The 20,805-nt window shown below is 47.7% G+C and overlaps 2 protein-coding genes across 15 annotated transcripts in view; one reads left to right on the top strand and one right to left on the bottom strand.

Moving 5' to 3' along the window:
• Positions 1 to 944: 944 nt before the first annotated feature.
• NCDN (neurochondrin) lies at positions 945 to 9,402 on the bottom strand. 11 transcript variants are annotated; one of them, XM_080653168.1, is made up of 8 exons: positions 8,939 to 9,369; positions 7,953 to 8,093; positions 6,967 to 7,019; positions 5,903 to 6,889; positions 4,942 to 5,183; positions 4,186 to 4,410; positions 3,677 to 3,819; positions 945 to 2,449 (listed from the first exon to the last, which is right to left on the bottom strand). In XM_080653168.1, the coding sequence occupies exons 3-8, from the start codon at positions 6,994 to 6,996 to the stop codon at positions 2,013 to 2,015; spliced, it is 2,064 nt and encodes a 687-aa protein (XP_080509294.1). In that variant the 5' UTR covers positions 6,997 to 7,019; positions 7,953 to 8,093; positions 8,939 to 9,369; the 3' UTR covers positions 945 to 2,012. The 11 variants fall into 11 exon arrangements, with proteins under 11 accessions (XP_080509294.1, XP_080509289.1, XP_080509297.1 ...); XM_080653163.1 differs by having other exon boundaries at positions 5,903 to 6,871; positions 9,271 to 9,369; XM_080653171.1 differs by having other exon boundaries at positions 5,903 to 6,871; positions 8,939 to 9,365.
• Positions 9,277 to 20,805, top strand: part of KIAA0319L (KIAA0319 like) — a 131,763-nt gene continuing 120,234 nt past the window's right edge. Inside the window, exons 1-2 of one of the 4 annotated variants that reach the window (XM_080653144.1) lie at positions 9,277 to 9,608; positions 13,117 to 13,286. In XM_080653144.1, coding sequence (XP_080509270.1) covers positions 13,145 to 13,286 — 142 coding nt within the window. In that variant the 5' untranslated portion in view covers positions 9,277 to 9,608; positions 13,117 to 13,144. Of the gene's footprint in view, positions 9,613 to 9,739; positions 9,942 to 10,379; positions 10,506 to 13,116; positions 13,287 to 20,805 lie in introns of those variants that run through there. The other 3 variants (XM_080653145.1, XM_080653142.1, XM_080653143.1) reach the window with 3 other exon arrangements.

Genomic DNA, 20,805 nt, shown 5'->3' with positions numbered 1-20,805 from the left:
GAGGGCCTAGATGGAGAAGAGTCTGCAGAGATTGTGGTCCCTGGGCTGGGCTGGCTCCAATCTGAAAGCTTTGGCTCAGGCCTGGTGAGGCAGTGGGTGGTCTGCTCATCTCCTGCTTAAGTCTCAGGCCCTTCCTTCCCCTTTTCACTTGCATAGAACAGAGGTGAACTGCTGGTTGCTTGAAAGCCACATTTGGCCTGCAGATGTTTGTTGGGGTAGTAGTGATTGAATTTAAAAAATTATCAACATTTGAAAGTCAGATTCCACATAAAAATTAGAATTTATGAAATATCTTTAAAAATTGGAGGATGTGGCCCTGGCCAGCTTGACTCAGTGGTTAGAGCGTCAACTGGCAGACTGAAGGGTTGCAGGTTTGATTCCTGATCAAGGGCATGTACCTCAGTTGTAGGTTTGATCCCCGGCCTGTCATACGCATTCAGGAGGCAACCAATTGATGTGACTCTCTCACATCAGTTTCTCTCTCTCCCCACCATCTACTCTTTCTAAAAATCAATGAAAAAAATATCCTTGGGTAAGGATTAAAAAAAAATTAGAGAATGTGGCATTGCCACTTGGCAACAACCTGCTGACATGGAGGGACAGCATTTCATCTGTACAGAAGGTCACCAGGACCCCACTAGGCCTGGTCATATCAACATGAGTTTGCAACCCTACACTAGCAATGAAGGGTGTGGGCTAAGTCAGATGGCCTGCATGAAGTCTTGGCTCTGGCACTTAGTAGCTGTAACTTGAGCAAATCACCTACCTATGTCTAAGTTTCTTCACCTGTAAAATCAGGACAATGCTTGCTTCACAGGATTCTTGGGTGGGCTGAATAACATTTGTGAAGTATGCTTAGTAGGGCTTCTGTTCAGCAAATGGTAGCTGTGATCTGCTGGGACCCGAGAGAGAGAAGATGCAGGATAGACCACACAGGAGCCATCTTGTCACCAATGAACATTTATTGTGTCCACATGTGCACAGCTTTGAACTTGGCGATCACAGAACGCACTGGGGATAGGGGGGAGGGGGGAGGAGGGAAGCAAGGAATCAGGTGTGTGTGTTGGGGTCCCCTTGGGTTCCTAAGAATGGTAGTCCCTGCTGGAGCCGCCAGTCGCGTCTCTCTGCAGAAAGGAGTCATAAGCAGGGGTGGGATTTAAAGCCAGGCACCACGATGGCGATGGGGTGCAATCACCGGGCAAACATGCGGTTTCTGGGGAAGTGTCCCTCCCAGCCAGGCCAGACGGCACCAGCGGGACAGAAATCAGATGCTCAGGTGTCCAAGCAGATAAGGACAAGCAAAATAAATAACCCCCCAACCCTCATCATCACTCTGCTGCAACATGACACAAAAGCTTAGAGACCAGGACCCAAGGGCTTCTGGGTCCCTCAAGGAAGCTCAGGTGGAAGGTTTGCCCCCTTTAGGCCTGTCTGCCCAGATTTCCTTGGATGGATGGGGCATTTCAGACCCTGGGTCACTGAAGTTGATAGGAAAAACTGCAATGTCAATGGCCTGAACCTGCTCTCTGCCCAATAGGGCCAAGGGCAAGAATAAAATGGCCAATTTAAAGGATATGGACCTGGGAGGCCAGAGGGGCACCACAGCTTAGGGGAGCCCACACCCTGGCCGGCAGGGCATATGGGTTGAAGCAGCCAGCTCCTGCCAGCCCTGACACACCCTGGGGCCTCCCTCCTACGGGAGAGCCAGACATTGGGCACAATGACACCTAGTGCCCCCTCCCTGGGGGCTACTCCAATCTTCCCCGTCCTGGCGGGGACAGCCACGTTGATTTCCAAGACAACCCCTGCCCCTGAGTGGCCCCAGGGGGCGGGACGCAGTTCCTTACACTTGAAGGGTGGGCACCATGCCCTTGCCCTTGAAAAAGCCAGAAAGCTGGGGTGTTTGGGGGGGGAATTTGGGGAGGGGAATCCAGTTTGGGGGCTTCAGGGAAGAGGCCTCCTCCCTCCTTCCCTCACTGCCCACCCCCAGGTCTGTCCCCAGTGGAAACCCCTCATGGCTCTGACAGGCATTGCTCCAGGGCAGCCATGCGGTAGTGGCTGGCCGTCTCCTCACCCGCCTGCAGCCTCATGGCCTCCCGGCACAGCCGGTTGGCCCGTGCCAACTCCACCAGGACACCCTGATAGGCAGCAACCATCTCAGGCTTGACGGAGGTGGGGCTGACGCTGCCAAGCAGCTGGAGCAGCTCCTGTGGCCAGCGGGAGCGCAGGGCAGCGGGGGCCAGCCAGGGCAGCAGTGGCACGCAGCCAGTGAAGGCCTGCATGCCCAGGAACCAGAGCTCCTGCAGATCGGCCCAGATGCCCTCATAGTCAGGGGACAGGGCCAGCACTGCCTGGTCTGAGCCAGGTGTGGCCCGCGCCACGTGGGACTGGGATAGAAAGAGGATGGCGGCTGCGAAGAAACCTCTGGATGCTGGTGTTCCCTGAAGAGCTGGAAGGCAAGGGAGTGGGGGCATTAACCAGAGGGGCCAGCTGCTTTGCCAGACCCTTACTTTCCCTTTCTATGTGGGCACTCAAGGAGCGAAGCATAGACTGGAATGAGCCTTCCTGGGTTCAAGGCCCGCCTTTGATTTCACTGTGTGACCTTGGATAATTCACGTTTCTGGGTTTTGTTTCTTCACTTGTAAAATGGGACCTACAGTAGTACTATAATCTTAAATACCTGCTGTGAGAATTAAATGTAATAATCTTGGTGCACTCAACCTCATGGTCAGACCTTCCTATAGCCTCAGTAGTGACAGGAGCCCTGCTGGGCCTAGGGCTCCTCAACAGGCGGAGGAAGTTGCACCAATTTGATGCTTGGGCCAGAAGAGGGCGCCAGAGGGGGACCGGGAGCTTGTGACCTAGCTTTGCTTACCTGCTGGGCTGGGGTCACCCCTGCACTGCAGACTCTCTCCCAGAGCTGTTAGTCTAACCTGGTGGCATTTGTGGGTGAACCAGCATTGGGGCTCTGCTCAGGGCCTGTGGTGGTGATGCTTGGGACTGAGGGAGTTCAGGGCTAGAGAGCAGGGGGGCTCCTTGTCCTATTGCTGGGTACCCCCTTGGGATCCTTATAGGGAACAGAGGCAGCTGAGGGTACAGGCTCAGTACACCCTGTTTCCAGGCATCTGCTCAGCTCTTCCAACCTGACAGATGGGCACAGGGAACAGGCAGGGACAGAGGGACCAAAGCAGACACCCACGGCTAAAGTGGGAGACACAAAGGGCTGGTAGGGGCTGCCCCTCCCCCCGCACACAGCCAGAGTAAAGCAGGGTTGGGGAGAGGGTATGTGCAGAGGAGCACCAAGCACTGAAGCTTGTCACAAGGGAGGTGAAGTGCCAGGCAGAGAAAAACCTCAATGGAGAGAAGTCAGGTTTCTGACTCAAGGCTGGGGGTGGCTCCACCTTGAAAACACTGGATTCAGATTCCTTGGGCTGCTGGATTTCTGAGTAGGCCTGTACTTACACCCACCAGACCTTGCCTTAAAAGTCTTCAGAAAGAAGAGAATATTATCATTTTGCGAAGAAGGGTAGGGTGGGGTTGGAGACATAATTTAGAGAGTTCCTCTGATTGGAAAATTCTGTAAAACCATTTTCTGAAAATGGTGACATGTCCAGTAGCCAGCAGGTCCACCCAGCCGTCTGCCTCCATCCATTAGGACAGGGTCCCCAGGACTTACCTGGAGAGGTGCTAAGGAGCCGGGCCATGAGAAGGCCCAGGGTGGCCACGTTGGCAGCGAGAAGCAGCCTCCCTTGCTGCTGCACTAGTGCAGGTAGCGACGTCATCAGGGTGTTCATAAGAGATGTGAAGCAGGCATCTCGCCTGGGAAGAAAGGGAAGTAAAGATGGGGGGTGGGGGAGAGTTGAGAGAGTCAGACCAAACCCTGGGAAAACTTGGGATCCTGGGGTCCCGGTTTCAGCAGGTCAGGATTTGGCAAAAAATTAGGCAGTAGGGTGGAGAGTTCATTTGGGCTCCATTCATGGCATCTGGGTTATGACTAGAATGGCAGATGTGCCCAGAGGGATTCCAGAGATGCCACATAATTGTGTGGGTGGTTCAGTGTATCTGAGACCCTTTCATGCTAACACTAACAGGAACACATGGGCACAGGGAAGCAAAGTAGATGGAAGTTTGGGCAAGTTTGAGCAGTACCCCCTTTGCTTCCTCCAACCTCCTCCCCAGCCTCACTTGATCAATCCTGGTGCAGTGACCACGAGGTTGAGGAAGATGTGGCAGCAGGTCTGCAGGCCGATCTCCACGCTGTCAGGCAGCACTGAGGTGTCATGGCCAGGGGATGTGAGTTCCCACTGCTGTAGGAAATACTTGCACAGAAGTGAGGGTGCCCCCTCCTTGATCAGGATCTCCCGTGGCCCATCTTCAACTGTCAGGTGGCACCAGCCGGGCAGAAGGAGCCTGGGGATATGAAAGGGACAGATGTGTGAGGAGTGGGGAGAGATTCCCTTTTTGGGGGCACCCCACTCAAGAGAAATGGAAGTAGGGGAGGAGGATGCATCCTCATAGATACCGCACAAGTACAAGCTTTGGAGATGCACAGGCCTAGGCTCAGACTTGGGCTCTGCCACATGGTGTGAGTGTGAGCAGTGACTTTAACCTCCTTGAGTCTCACTTTTCTCATCCTGAAGATGCAGATGAGACTGATGTCACAGATTTGCTCTGTGGATGTAATGAGATCATTTTTTTGGTAAAGGGTATAGAAAAATGTCTGGCATGATATTCAATAAGCAAGAGTTCTCTCCTAATAGAGCAATCTGACAAGTGAGACTTGGCAGTCCAGGAGTCCTGTGGAAACAAGCCTTCTCAGACAAACAGAAACAATCCTCAAGGCCATCTCCAGTCAGGAAGTGATGACTGGAGAGGAGGTGTCTATGTGTTACACTTTTCTTTAAAACAGTCTGGCTGGACAAACTGCAACTACAAACTCACCGGAGAGCATCCCCTGGCCAGGTGGGCCCTGGAGTGGTGGGGGAGATGGCCAGGGTGGCCACCTGCTGAGAGAGGTCATTGGCTTCCTCAGCCTCCTCATAGAGGGTCTTGGCATAGCGAACGAGGAAGGGCAGCAGTTGGCAGACCTCCTTGCGCAGGGATGAGGTCTCCTCGGCCAGCCAGGCACCCAGGATCCGCACCGAAGCAAACACAAAGGGCTCCTTCTGCTTCTCCGGCCCCACCTGTAGCCACAGGACCCCCTTGAGATGGAGCAGGATCCCTGCCTGGACAGCATGCCAGCCAGCTCTGGAATAACAACTAGAAGGGAATTCTAGCCTGGGCCCTCAAAGGCAGGCCCTCAAGGCATGTCTGCTGAGCCAACTGGATTCTAGATGTCATGCCCTTGTACTTGCTGGGACTCAACTAGTATTCCCCTTGTCCTGACACCTCTGAAGTACCTCAGGGCTAGAAGGAAACTTGGAGGTCCAGAGCTAAGTAAACACTGCCTCTACAGCAGCTCTGAACTGGGAGGAGTTAGCTGAACTTCTACAGAGAGCAGGAACCAGGCAGCCTCGCTCCTTTTCCCTACAGGGTTTCAAGTTTGTATGTGCATGTGTGTAAAACAATGCTACAGATTGAGCAGAACAGACTGCTTCAATTGTGTGTGTGTGTACTGGGGGGAGAGTTGGGAGTGGGAGGTTACTGTGTTATGTGCGCGTGTGTGTACTGTGATGTGAGTGCACATATGGTGTGTGGTATGGTGCTTGTGTGGAGGCACAAGGAGGGAGAGAGAGGAAGGCTCGGTCACACACTACATCCAGGAGTGCTGCAGGATCAGCCCTCGGTAAGAGCATCTTCACTGTCTCCCCATCACATGGAGGGGCAGGAGTTTTACTTTCCCCTTCCTCATGCCTACTGGCTCCCCCCACAGTGGGTTCCCTCTGGGTCACTGCACCCTCACCTGCTGCAGGTAGTGGATGACAGCCCCGATGGCCTCCTTCATGATGCTCACAAGCTGCACTTTCTGTGGCTCCTTAAGCAGTGACTGCTCACAGCGGGTGCATTCCTGGATCCCCAACTCCATGAGGGCATAGCAGGCAGTCACCACATCCTCTTTTACCTCTGTGCCTGTCTCCTCCAGTGCCAGCCGTACCTCCACACATGCTAGATTCACCAGCAGGGCCAGGAACTTGCTCCCGGAGCTGCCCGCCGGGATCCAAGTGGAGCCACAGGCGTGCGCCAGACGGGCTGCCAGCTTTAGTGCAGGGTTGCGCTGCCAGGAGCTCAGCTTGCTGCCGAGGATGCGTGCCAGCCCGGCCTGCAGATCCCGGAGGCATTCAGAGGGCACGGTTGTCGGGGGCAGAAAGAGAGGCAGCAGTTGGCAGAGCTCAAACTTGCTGGCATCTTCGGCTTTCTGGAAATCTTCACTGAGGCCCCGCAACACCGCCAGCAGGTCAGGCTCCGCCTCCTTCCAGCACTGTGTCTCAGCAGCAGCCAGCAGCCCCACCAGAAGTGCCAGGGCTTGGTCAAAGCCATAGCCATGCCCCAGGTATGCCTGACACAGGGCAGACACAGTGCCACCAGCAATGAGGTGCCGGGGCCCACGGGGTGTACCTGCCACAGCTGTCAGGCATTGGTAGGTGTCATCGATCATGGAACGGCGGGCAGCATCATCAGGGTCCCCCCTAGCTGTGAGGAAGGTGCCAAGGATGGGGATTTTGTTTAGGACCTGGGGATGGGCGGCCAGTTCAGGATCACTGCAAAAGCAGGCCAGCAGGGCCACACCCAGGGCTCGGAGAACGTGGTCAGGGCAGCCATCCGGTGCCTCCTTGGTGGTCAGGAGACGATTGGGGAAGGTGAAGCCCACGGCATCAAAAATCCGCCGCCGAGTTTTGGCATCGATGTCACCTGCTTTGACTGCCTTGGTCACCTGAAGGGGGAGTATGTACTATCAGCAGGATGAAAGAGGTGGCAAAGACTGTCCCCTTGTACTCTAGCAGGATTAGGTTTAGTAATGGGACTCACTCTGGGATCAGGAAGCCTCCCAGAGATCATTTCATCCAGCTCCTTCCTTCTCCCTGGAGACAGACAAGTGTGACTTCTAGGATCCCTCATCTATGATTATCTCCGTGGAAGGGAGGTCCAAGCCTCTTCAACTAACTGTTCTGCCATTTCATCACCTAGTCAGTTAGGAAGTTCTTCCTGATGTCTAATCTAGATGCCTACAACCCGAATTGGAAGGGGCTTAGAACTCAGTATTTAAAATCCTCCAAGGATTTAGAGTCCCTTCCTAATTGCTCCCTCCAGTAACGTCTCTGATCCATTCCCGCCACATTCTCAGGGGAAATGGCTCCTGTGTCTCGCCACTCTGCCTGTCAAAACATTTCCCCTTACATTTCACCTAAACACCTCCTCTGCTGCAGTGTGAGCCCTTGACTCCAGAGCCTTCTCCTTGTTGCCATGGCAAACAAGCAGCGGGCTGTACTCCCTCCTCCCTTCACTCCCCACACACCAACCCCCCTCTTCCCAGCACTGCAGCTTCTGCTCTGCTGTCCCCAGCTTGGGTTTCTCCAACAGGGTTAAGCCCAGAGCCAGTTCCCTTATCCTCAACTTCCCTACTGCCATCCTGGCCATCCCCCTGGGACCCCTTCCCAGTCACTTCCAGTCCTGCTATTCTTTCCACCCCCAGAACAACCATCCCCAGCAATCAAGTACTCTGCAATAGTTACTACCTGCTGCTGTTACCCTATGAGTCAGCTCCCATCTGCTCTGGGACACCCCAGAGAGCAGACCTAGGCAGCCTCCTCCAAAGCTCCTAGGGCCACAAGCATTATTCACCCCCATTCTCCCCTTTGCCCCTCTATTCAGTCCAAAGAGGCATCTTGAGTCTACTTTGGTGACTCCAGGGTTGCCAGCACCACCTATATATCCTTGGGGATTTGCTGACCCCATTCCTAGGGGGCCCAATCACCCGGCCCTTCCCACCTCCCAATTTTCAGTTAGCTCCTTACTAGCAGCAGGGCTGCAAACTGCTCGCTGTCATTCTTGGCCTCACGGAGGGCTCCTAGGTAGCGCTCCAGGGTGGGGTTTCGGCCCTCTGCCTGGTTCAGAGCTGGCTCACAATCCGAGGCCATGATGCCCGTCTTGCCCAACTGTGAACACAAGAGGGACTGAGCATCCCTCTGCAGAGGAGGGGCGGGGGCGGGGGCAGGGGTGGGAGTGGAAGATGGAAGGAGGGATTAGCACAGTGGGAGGGATGGGCTCCTCAGGAGTGACCTCCCTTTAAGGGGCTGGACCTTCAAATCTTTAGGGATGAAGGGACCCTGGTCCAAGGTCACCTCCAGAAAGCGGGAATGAAAGGACCATGCATCCTGCTGCTCAGTTCGACAGCTCTCCTCACCAATCTCCTGGGAGTGGGAGGGAGCTGGCCCCACAGTTCAGCTGTCCCCTAGCACCAGAAGCCTAGTTTTATCTCACTCCACTAAGGCACACAGGGAGGGAGTGGTGAGGACAGACAGGTAGGAATGGAGACATATAAGAGTGAAGTTCGATTATCCGTACTCAGACTGACATGAGGGAAAAGGGCACCCTACGTTTCCTTTCCCCTCCCTTCTTCAAAAGAGGCAGGACAAGCCTCAGCTGAAGTGAGGATGCAGGGAGCAGAATACCAAAGGCTTGGAGGCCCCTCTGGGGACCCCACCCCTCCAGCCAGGGTCGCCCCCGCAGGCTCCTTGCCTTCTCTCCTTTCCCTCCCTCGGGCTGCTGCAGCAGCAGCAGCAGCAGCAACAGCAGCAGCAGCAGAATTAACCCCTTGCTCTCCCTCTCCTCGCCCTCCCCGCCTCGCTACCAGCCGCGGATGCTGGCAGGGGCTGGAGAAGCAAGAAAGGGTCCCGGGTAGAGCTCCCAGGACAACGGAGAATCCAAAAGCCGGATAATCGAAGAAGGGCTGCTGAGATGGGGAGATGAGAAGGGGAGAAGGGTTCCTGGCAGTCACCACCTGTCCGGCCGCAGCCAGGTCACAACACGACATTGATGAAGTCACGACAGGGCGGCGATGAGATCACACTTCACGATGGTGCGGTGATGTCACGGAGATCACGGCAAAATCACAAGGGACAGCCCCCAAAGATGAGAGGGCAAATTAAAAAAAAAAAGCTATATATTGAAAAGAGCTGTGACAAAATGGAGTCTCGACAGGGCACGATGATGTCGCGATATGGCGCGATGGAGTCACGATAGGGTCTCCGGGGTGTGTCGGCGTCGATCAGCGCCGGCTCGGAGAGGCCCCGGCTGGGATGCAGGGGAGGGCCTGAAGGGGGCTGAGCTCACCAGGCTGCGGCCCCGAGCGGCGAAGTCCTCTCGGAGCGAGCGCGATGCTCCAGGAGCCTGGGGCTGCTGCTCACACCGCGTTGCCCACTCCCAGCGCCCGGCGGCTGTAGCTCCACCCCCACCCCCGCAGCGCTCTCGACCAATCAGAGGCGTCTTCACTCCAGGCCCTGGCCAATAGCACGGAGGGGCGCTAAGCCGTCGAAGGTGCTGCCGCTGCCGCCATTTTGCTTGTGGGTATTGCCCGAGACTGGGGCCCGGGCGCGCGCAGGGCAGGCGAAGGTGCAGACCGCCTCTGGAGTGCGGGAGGCGACGGCCTGGAGGCTCGGGTTCCTCAGCCCGTAGGTAGTTCTACCTCCCAGACCTGCCCCTCCTCCCGTCCGTCTCGCGGGTGGAATTGAGTTTCCTGGGGGGTAGAGTGGGAGGGCTAGCTAAGCATGAAGAGTGTATTTCCGGGTTGTGCCCGGAGGTGGGAGGAGGCAGCGTTTCCGGCCGCCGTCGCTGTCCGGGAAGGCTGAGGCGAAAGGGAGCTGCTGGGTGGGAAGCCCGTGCTACCTTCTTCCTCTTCCTCCCCCTCCGGGTGAGGGGAGCGGAGGTGGGGTCCCGACCCCATGGACCGGGAGGAGGCGGAGGCGCCCAATAGCCGGGGCCCCGCTGTGTGGCTCTGAGCCCTGGTAGGTGGCCCGAGGAGGCTGGCTGCCCGGCCGAGGACCACGAGTTCAGGGAAGGGACAAACGGAACGGGCTATTTCTGGGGTGCGCTGCGGGTTGATGGGACCCGGAGGTGGCGCTTCTGGCCCGGCTAGGACTGCCAGCTGCTGGCTTTATAGATGCGGAGGTCGGGTCCCAGGCTGCACTCCTCTTCTCAGGCCGGGCCTGGCCTTGCAGCTCCCTCCATCCCCTGAAGGACTGACCGGCTCGGGGCACAGCGGTCTCAGCCCCCTCGACTTCTGCAGCCTCGCCCTTAGCTGCTGTCTCAGGTGTTTGGTGTTTCCACCTAGATAGAAAGTTGATGCAGATTAAGGAGGGCGGGGCTGAGCACGAGGTGTAAATCACTCTGCGGAAACCTGCCTTATCCAAGACTTGGAAAATTATGCCCCACGGAGGGGTCCCGTGGGGGCTGCAGGGAGCGCAAAGGTGAAATGAAGGAAATCAGAAGAGAACCAGGCAGGATTCCAGGAAAGCTTTGCCTTCTCTCACCTCATGGTGGTTGTGCCCAACCGACATTAGATGCAGCAGGTGAAGAGAATTAGCTGACTCGTGTGCTTTCTTATATGATTGATTAACAGACTGGAAGCTAGGAGCAAATTGGATAGACGACCCCCCCCCCCCAACAATCTGTTCATTTCCCCAGCTATTTGGAAAACAATGTCTGCAAATATAAGCAAAGCTATTTATTCATGGCAGTCTGTTCTGTAACTTTCTCAAATATCTGAGACTTTTTTTTTTCTTAAAAGAAGCTTTATTCTTGATTACTCACACCAACTGAATAGGCTGTTCAAACATATCTTATCGCTGTGTACATAAATGGAGTTCCACGTATGTAGCTGACAGACTGAACTATGATACATTCCCCATCAACCTGAAGTATTAAGTAAACATTACCCCCTGCTCTGTCTGAACAGCTGCTGCAACAGAGTGCTTTTATTTCGCGTGTACTTGTAACGCCCCAAATGCCAGAACTGTTGCAAGCTTTTCTAGATTTTCATTTGTCAAGTATTGTGGGGGTGTGCGTTGTCTCCCTGGGCTGTTACCGTTGATTCTATAACCAACCATTTGGATCTTGGTGATGTGTTGTTCCTGCCCTGGTCAGCAAGCCTTCCACTAGACCCAGCAGTGATTTGTGCCCTTTGGCAATTGTAGGTTTCATAGGAATGACTGGTTGGGATTTCATAGGATAGCTCTGCCTCTCTCTTATGCATGATTTGTAAGACATTGTACTTTTAAATCAGCTTGCTAATTCAATAGTGTTTATTACTCCCATTTTCAAAACCTATTCATTTAATGCTTCTATCGCCCACCTGTCACGCTATTATTGATAACAGGTGCTGAGTCACCTTCAGTTTAAAATCCTTTTGTGGTAGACAGAAATTGTTGTTTAAGATTCATTCTCTCTCTCTCTCTCTCTCTCCCCCCCCCTCCCCCTCCCACTCTCCCTCCCTCCCTCCCTCCTCCCTCCCATTACATCTTAGGAGGCTAGAGAAGTTGCTGGATATAATAGTACTTTTAACTTAGGCTTTATTAATCTCTTGAGCATGTCTCTGGTGCACACACCTTTCTGCCCCCTTTCCCCTAACATACAATTACAAAACAACTAGAAACAGGAATGGATGGAAGTGAGTGAGAAAGATGAAGTCCTTCGTATGTTTAAGGCTCAGTGAGAGCCTTTTCTTGGTTGGGCTGTATCTTACTTTTGTAGCCGCGCGCGCGCGTGCGTGCGTGCGTGCGTGTGTGTGTGTGTGTGTGTGTGTGTGTGTGTTTCCTGATATTAGTATTCACATCCAACCCATGCAATGCCATTCTCCCGTATGTTGGCTGTAGATGACAGGTACACATTTAAGACAAAAGATTTTTTTTTTAAATTGATCTAAGAGGTGTGACTTGGTCCAAACCCTAACACTAAGAGAAAGGAAAGGAGGGAGATAGAGGGAAGGAGGCGGAGAGGGAGAGGAACATGGATGTAGGAGAGAAACATTTTATGGTTGCCTCCCAAACATGCCCTGATGGGATCAAACCTGAATCCTGGGTATGTGCCCTGACCGGGAATCAAACACCAACTTCTGGCGTAGGGGATGACTCTCCAACCAACTGAGCTATATAGGCCAGGGCTTGGACAGGAAGTTGTTGTTTTTTTTTAAATATATTTTATTGATTTTTTTACAGAGAGGAATAGAGAGTTAGAAACATCGATCAGCTACCTCCTGCACACCCCCCACTGGGGACATGCCCGCAACCAAGGTACATGCCCTTGACCGGAATTCAACCTGGGACCCTTCAGTCCGCAGGCTGACGCTCTACCACTGAGCCAAAACGGTTTCGGCAGGACAGGAAGTTTTTGATTGGCTTCTTCAGAACTTGATCAACTCTAATAATGTTGACAGGATTTATATAATTATATGATATAGGGAAGTTGTATAATACAGAAGAAACCAATGGAAAATCACGTTTTCCTCCTGAAAGGGACATAAGTCCAATAGCCCCTAGATTCTAGAGTAGCCAGCGCAATATCTAGCACACAGTAAGGGCTCAGTAAATATTTGTTTAATGTATGAATTCAAGTCAGGAATTGCAAATGATTCTAGGGGTTAGGGAGGTGACATTGAAGTACACATTGGGTAAAATTTTAAGATAATAGTGGTGGGGACAGTAGCAAACTGAAGAGTATATGTCCTGCCTAAAGGCCATCACATTAAATTAAAAAACAAACAAACAAACATGGCTACATAAAACCTTCAGGTCCAACCTCATCTTTTCATAGATAAGAAAGTGTATTGGTCAAAGCCACAAACCTGTTAGCAGAACTGGTACTGAAACTCAGATCTTTTTTTCAGGCTGGTATTCTTTCCATTCTTCCACATAGTTGATTTACTGTTAGACTAGAAAATAATGGAATATAAGGTGTTTCCGTTTTACAGTGGATTCATTTTCACATCCCTTGCTATCTTTTTATCCTGATAATTATAGGCTATGTCAAAGCTTAGGTTTAAAATTTATGGGCAGAGATGAGCAGTGAAAGACAAACTTGAAATTTTTCTTCCCCCTAATTTATCATGTTCTCTATCTAGCATGCCACATTTCTAGGAATCAATTATTAATTACTTGGCATATTATTTCTTCTCTTTCTTTCTAGTGGACTGGTTCTGCCTATCTGGAAGGCAATGGAGAAGAAGCTGGGAGTCAAGCCAAGTTCTGCTTCCTGGATTTTATCAGGATTTTGTTGGCAGACATCTGTGAAGTGGTTGAGAAGCCTGCATCTGTTTTATATTTGCTTCTGCTTCAGTGTGCTGTGCTTGTCAACAGGTACCATTTTCTTTATAGATTTATTAAAGTTTTTAAAAAAGGGCATTTTGTGTGAGTCCTTCAGTTCATTTTAAAGACTATATAGGGAATTTGGTAAAACAGAAGGAGGCAGAAAAGCAGTGGGCTAATTGACAGAAACAGGCTATTGGTGGACACTTAGTTGGAATTATTTGTTTTGTTTTGTTTTGGTACTAACAATTAAATTGGGTTCTTTCTGATATGAGAGAATTGGCACAGTCATTTGGAGATTTGTTGAGGTGTAATAAAAAGAGAAAAGTTTCAAAGTTGGACAGACCTGACACCTGGACTTGGAGCTGGATATTTCCACTTAATAATAATAAAACTTTGAGCAAATTACTTGTTGTCTATAAGGAAGGTAAGACCTACCTCATAGTTTGATTTGAGAGATAACATAATTAAATAGTATGGTACAGCATCTGAACATAGGTGCTTAGTAAATGATACTTTGCTTCCTTTCCTAAAAGATCAATGTTACAGGGAGAATGTGTTCCTTGCTTTTCCCATAGAAAGGGGTTATGCTGATAGATTTCATAAAGTATGTTTTCCTCCTAGAGATTATTTCACCAGCTTAGAGTGTCTTGCCAGAAAAGAGTGCCAAGAAAGCTAGATTTCAAAGGATATCCTTTCTTTTTTTTCTTTCCTTCCCCTTCAGTTCATTTGTTTACATTGTTTCTTTCAGAGTATGAAATGTGAGAAAATAGCAATTTGAGAAAGACTTCTGAGTATGCTGCCATTCTGGGTAGTGACCAAAAAAGGCTTCTGTTGTAGAGACCACTGTCTGGGATAACTAATCAGCCTTTTGCTCCTATAATTACAAAGGTTTCTATTGCTTTCCTAAAGGAATTGGTGGTCATGATCTTGAGACTCAAGTAATTGCTGTATTTAGCAATTTCAGTAACATCAACTTTGGGGTTTTTGTTGTCTTGCAGAGGTGGTTGATGATTGCATAATTATAGCACTGGAAATTGCAGTTGACAGAAAGCTGACCTAAATGTTTTTTACCTGGATGATGCTTTGCTGGGACAGCTATTTCAGGCTAACATTTTATGTAAGATCATTTGAATTAAATAAGTTACTGATTTGGCACAATCAGAGTGGGAAAACCACGTTTTTTTGGAATGCACCTACAGTATTCAAAACCCCTGGTTACAAACCTTACATATCTTATCTCATTTAATTCTCAGGATAAGCCTAAAACCAATAGTTTTATTCTCATTTTATAGATAAGGAAATTGAGGCCAATTGACTTGAGTAGGATCACATAGCAAGAACATGATAAAGCCAGGATTCTAAACCCAGGTTTGTCCGCTCTAAAACTCATGTTCTTTTTCGATGCTACTGTACCTTTTAACTACAGGTGATCTTTTGGAGGACCAAAGACAATTTTTTTACCCTGAACCATGATATTTGAGGGATTCCAAGTACAGAGGAGGAAGAAGCATTTCCTCGTTTTTCTGTATTTTTTGGGCTAATACTTGGTTAGACATTGTACTGTGGGCTCCTTGGGTTAGTCTTAATATTCCTGAGCTGGGTGCTTAAAAACAGCATCCTAGAGAGCAGATTGAGTATTGAGGTACAAAGTTGGTATTGTTAGGAGTGGTTCTAGTGGGGATTAGATTGTACTACTTGTGTTTTAGAAAAGTTTGGAACTTTTACCATGAAAGAACCAAGAATCAGGTGTGTTCAAACTGAGTGAACATGTAAGCAACACATGACAAATTTGTTATATATTTTAATTTATCAGATCTCTTTCTCATAATTTTTTTTTAAAAAAAACCAATATCCTAGTAGAAAAAACTGAATAAAGGACATAAACAGAGAGTAACATAAGTAAGAAATTAAAATGATTTATAAACATTTAAAGAATGTTCATTCTCATTACTAACTAAAGAACCACAGATTAAAGTGACATAATTTTTAATCCATCATATTGATGAAAATGAATGTAAAAATATCTAGTGCTGCCAAGGGGTGATGTGGTTGCCCTTATATTGTGCTTGGGAATTTGAACAGAGAATTTTTTGGCATAAATATCAAGATCTTCAAAAGTTTTATGTTCTTTGACTTAGTAATTCCCCTTCTAGGAATTTATCCCAAGGACACATTTAGAAGGAGAACATTCATCAACACCCACTTATTCTGTGTTGCATAACATTGTATAACTTCCCTACAATTGAAAGTTGTGATGGTTGGGCAGTTGTATTCCCTGGCAATGGGAATGCAAGAACAAAGACACAAAAGTGTGAAACAGCCTGGTATATAGTGGGAATTCTACTAGTATAAGCAGTTTAGTGTTGCTGGTATATAAAGAGCTAGCTGGAATGGCAGCTCCTGAACCGGTAGATGGTGGCCAGGTCACGAAGGATCTTGTATGCCATGCAAAGAAGCTTTGATTTTAATCTTTTTAGGTAGGTGGTCTACAAATTTTCTTTTTTTTTTTTTTAAATATATATATATATATATATATTTTTTTTTAATATATTTTTTTTATTGATATTTCACAGAGAGGAAGGGAGAGGGATAGAGAGCTAGAAACATCGATGAGAGAGAAACATCGATCAGCTGCCTCCTGCACACCTCCCACTGGGGATGTGCCCGCAACCAAGGTACATGCCCTTGACCGGAATCGAACCCGGGACCCTTCAGTCCGCAGGCCGACGCTCTATCCACTGAGCCAAACCAGTTTTGGCTTAAATATATTTTTTATTGATTTTTTACAGAGAGGAAGGGAGAGGGATAGAGAGCTAGAAACATCGATGAGAGAGAAACATCGATCAGCTGCCTCCTGCACACCTCCCACTGGAGATGTGCCCGCAACCAAGGTACATGCCCTTGACCGGAATTGAACCCGGGACCCTTCAGTCCACAGGCCGACGCTCTATCCACTGAGCCAAACCGGTTTCAGCAAATTTTCTTGATTATGTACTCTAATCCATAAAAAAGTTAAGGATGTACCCCAATATGTGTTTGTTCATATGTTATAACAAATACCATTGTACTGGCAAAAACAAAAATTTAAAGGGATCAACTAAAAAACATATAAATAGCACTAATATTTTCATATTCCAGTGATTTGTCTTGTGCACCTCTTGTAAGCAAGCATTCTACCTTAGAGATCATTGCTTTAAGGAATTAGGAGCTATTGAAAAATTTAAGCAGAAGAATAATACTGGTAAATTTCTAGATCATTTTGCTGGGATATAGAAGAATGATAATAGTGGGGCTTGAAATAAGATGAAAAGGGGAGGGATGTCAGGACTAGAGTAGGATATCTATTAGGAAGTGAATGAAGTAGTCCAGGAGAAAATTGATGAGGTTTTTTTTTAAGAAATTTCTCACTGAAGAGAGTAATTTCACTCAATATGAAGTAGTGCTAAATAGATGGGTAGAATTTAGGAGTTCTTTAGTAAGAAATTAGAGGAGGAGATATATATATATATATATATATATATATATATATATATATATATATATATATATATAGAGATATAATTCCAGAACATTTCTTTAAACCTCCCTCCGCTAAAAGAAACCCAGTACTAATTAGCAGTCACTTTCTATTCCTCCCTCTCCCTAGCTTCTGGAAACCACTAATCTATTTTCTGACTCTGGATTTGCCTATTCTGGATATTTCATATAAATGAATTCATACACTTTGTGATCTTTTATGTCTGGCTTCTTTCACTTAGCATGATGTTTTCAAGGTTCATTCATGTTGTAGCATGTATCAGTACCTCATCCCTTTTCATGGCTGAATAATATACCACATTCTGTTTATAAACCTAGGAGTGGAATTGCTGGATCATATGGGAATTCTTTAACTTTTTGTTTTCTACAGCACCTGCACCATTTTACATTTACACCAGCAATATATGAGGGTTCCAGTTTCCCTCTGTCCCCACTAACACTTGTTATTGTCTGTCTTTTTTATTATAGTACAGGATGTTACTGACGTTTAGAAAAATCAGGGAGGGCTTCATGGAGGAAATAGAACTTGGCTTATGCATAATACATATCCAATTTGCAGATAGACAAACAGTCACAGTAAGAAACAAGGACTGGTAAAATAACCAGATGGGTACAGATTATTCTTTTGTTCACTTTTTTAAAGTTACATATTCATTCAACAAATATTTATTGAGCTAGACCTGTTCTTTGTGAGGAATCTCTAGCCAGTTCCCTGACTTAGTCTTTCTTCCCAGGCAGTGAAGCTTTCTGAATGCGGATAGACCACACCAGACATCTAGTGAGGTCTGGCTTCTACTCAAACCTTGGTTTTTGCCAAAGTAACCAGTGACCTTCTAGTTGGAGAACTTTAGGTTGTTTTTTTTTTTTTAATATATACATTTTTATTGATTTTAGAGAGGGAGAGAGAGAAATAGAAACATTGATGATGAGTCATCAATCAGCTGCCTCCTGCACGCCCCCCACTTGGGATTGAGCCCACAACCCAGGCATGTGCCCTGACCGGGAATCAAACCGTGATCTCCTGGTTCATAGGTCAACACTCAACCACTGAGCCACGCGGCTGGGCAGACCTTTAGTTTTTATTGTAGTTAACATCTCTGCTGCATTGCATACTTCTTTCTTGTGACTTTCCTTGGTTACCTTAAGTTACACCAGACTTTACTTTGTTCTCCTTCCTGCTGATGCATTAAGCTTTCTAATTATTCTTCCCTCATTCCCTTCTTAGCTTGTCCCTTAAATGTTTTGTTCTTCGTGGTTCTGTTTCTACCCTTTTTTTGTCTCATTCTTGTGTGCTCTCTCTGGGCAATCTCATTTCCCCCCATAATTATAACCTATGTGCCCACTACTCCAATATCTATAACTGTTCATTCACTTCTGTCTGGGTTACAAACCATATAGCCACTTCTATGTTATACATCTGCAATTGGATGTTTCAGCTACCTCTAACTTTTTTTTTTTAAGATTTTTATTTTTGCCCTGACTGGTTTGGCTCAGTGGATAGAGCATCGGCCTGTGGACTGAAAGGTCCCAGGTTCGATTCCAGTCAAGGGCATGTACCTTGGTTGCGGGCACATCCCCAGTGGGAGGTGTGTAGGAGGCTGCTGATCGATGTTTCCCTCTTTTTTATTTTTTTATTTTTATTTTTTAATTTTAATAAATCTTTATTCAGATTATTACAATTGTTTCTCCTTTTTTCCCCTGTAGCTCCCCTCCACCCAGTTCCCACCCCACCTTCTGCCCTTACCTCCCCCCCACTGTCCTCATCCATAGGTGTATGATTTTTGTCCAGTCTCTTCCTGAACCCCCCATACCCCTTTCCCCCTGAGAATTATCAGTCCACTCCCTTTCTATGCCCCTGATTCTATTATATTCACCGGATTATTCTGTTCCTCAGGTTTTTAATTCACTTGATTTTTAGGTTCACTTGTTGATAGATATGTATTTGTTGTTCATAATTTTTATCTTTACTTTTTTCTTCTTCCTCTTCTTTAAGAATACCTTTCAGCCCTGACCGGTTTGGCTCAGTGGATAGAGCGTCGGCCTGCGGACTGAAGGGTCCCGGGTTCGATTCCGGTCAAGGGCATGTACCTTGGTTGCGGGCACATCCCCAGTAGGAGGTGTGCAGGAGGCAGCTGATCGAAGTCTCTCTCTCATCGATGTTTCTAACTCTCTATCCTTCTCCCTTCCTCTCTGTAAAAAATCAATAAAATATATATATAAAAAAAAGAATACCTTTCAGCATTTCATATAATACTGGTTTGGTGGTGATGAACTCCTTTAGCTTTTTCTTATCTGTGAAGCTCTTTATCTGCCCTTCAATTCTGAATGATAGCTTTGCTGGGTAGAGTAATCTTGGTTGTAGGTTCTTGCTATTCATCACTTTGAAAATTTCTTGCCACTCCCGTCTGGCCTGCATAGTTTCTGTTGAGAAATCAGCTGACAGTCGTATGGGTGCTCCCTTGTAGGTAACTGTTTTTCTCTTGCTGCTTTTAATATTCTCTCTTTGTCTTTTGCTCTTGGCATTTTAATTATGATGTGTCTTGGTGTGGTCCTCTTTGGATTCCTTTTGTTTGGGGTTCTGTGCGCTTCCTGGACTTGTAAGTCTATTGCTTTCACCAGGTGGGGGAAGTTTTCGGTCATTATTTCTTCAAATAGGTTTTCAGTATCTTGCTCTCTCTCTTCTTCTGGCACCCCCATAATTTTGATGTTGGTACGCTTAAAGTTGTCCCAGAGGCTTCTTACACTATCTTCAACTTTTTGGATTTTTTTATTTTCTTTTTGCTTTTTCGGTTGAGTGTTTTTTGCTTCTTTGTATTTCAATTCTTTGACTTGATTCTTGTGTTCCTTTAGTCTGTTTTTGGGTCTCTGTATAATATTTTTTATTTCAGTCAGTGTATGTTTAATTTCTAGTTGGTCCTTTTTCATATCTTCGAGGGTCTCGTTATATTTATCGGCCTTTTCTAGGATATTCTTGAAAAGCCTTATAACTGTGGTTTTGAATTCTATATCCAGTCTTTTGTTTTCCTCCAATTCTTTCGTTTGTGATCTGTTTCTTTGACACCGCATTTTCACTGCTTCCCTGAGTTGGTAGGGTAAATTTGTGTGCTAGGTTTCCTATATGGCCCAGTGGGTCTGCCTCCCCAGTTAACCTGAGGTGGACACTCTTGGTGCACCCCTTTGTGGACTGTGTGTACAGCCTTGTTGTAGTTAAGTCTTGATTGTTGTTGGTATCACTGGGAGGAATTGACCTCCAGGCCAGTTGGCTGTAAGGATCAGCTGCGTCTATGCTGGGAGAAGTTCGGTGCTGGAGACTCGATGTTTCCCTCTTATCGATGTTTCTGACTCTCTGTCCCTCTCTCTTCCTCTCTGTAAAAAATCAATAAAAAATATTTTTAAAAAAGATTTTTATTTTTACTGATTTCAGAAAGGAAGGGAGAGGGAGATAGAAACATCAATGCTGAGAGAGAATCATTAATTGGCTGCCTCCTGCATGCCTCCTGCTGGGGATCAAGCCCACAACCCAGGCATGTGCCCTGACTTGGAATTGAACAATGTGACCTCCTAGTTCATAGGTCAACGTTCAACCACTGAGCCACACCGACTGGGCACCTCTAACTTAATATATAAAAACTGAACCCATGATCTTTTAGCCCTCTTCCTCCTTTTTTGTCCCCTACAACCATGAAAAGATCACCTTCACTCATATTCTGAGGTATAAATCCCTGAATCATTCTATACCCTTTTCTCTCCTCCACATTCAAATCACTGTTTGAGGAGTACCATCTCACGTTTCTAGGCAGAGTGTTCCATTCCTCTGCATGTGCTGTTATCATTCTGCCTGATGTACTCTGATTCAGGTAAACATAAGCTCCTTTGTAATGCTTTCCCTGGGAACCCTCAGTTGAACTGTTCTTTAATGTTCTCATATAGTGTCTGTACATCTCTGCCACATTATACTGTGGGGTTTTAGACTTTTGAAGAGAGGTCTGAGTAGGTCTTGCTCTGGAGTGTGAGCTTCTCTAAGGTGAAG

This window comes from Plecotus auritus (genome assembly GCF_963455305.1).
Source record: "Plecotus auritus genome assembly, chromosome: 2".
In the NCBI taxonomy this organism is placed as follows: Eukaryota; Metazoa; Chordata; class Mammalia; order Chiroptera; family Vespertilionidae; genus Plecotus; species Plecotus auritus.
The sequence above is the reverse complement of the archived record's forward strand: the minus strand, read 5'-3'. Positions and strand labels throughout refer to the sequence as shown.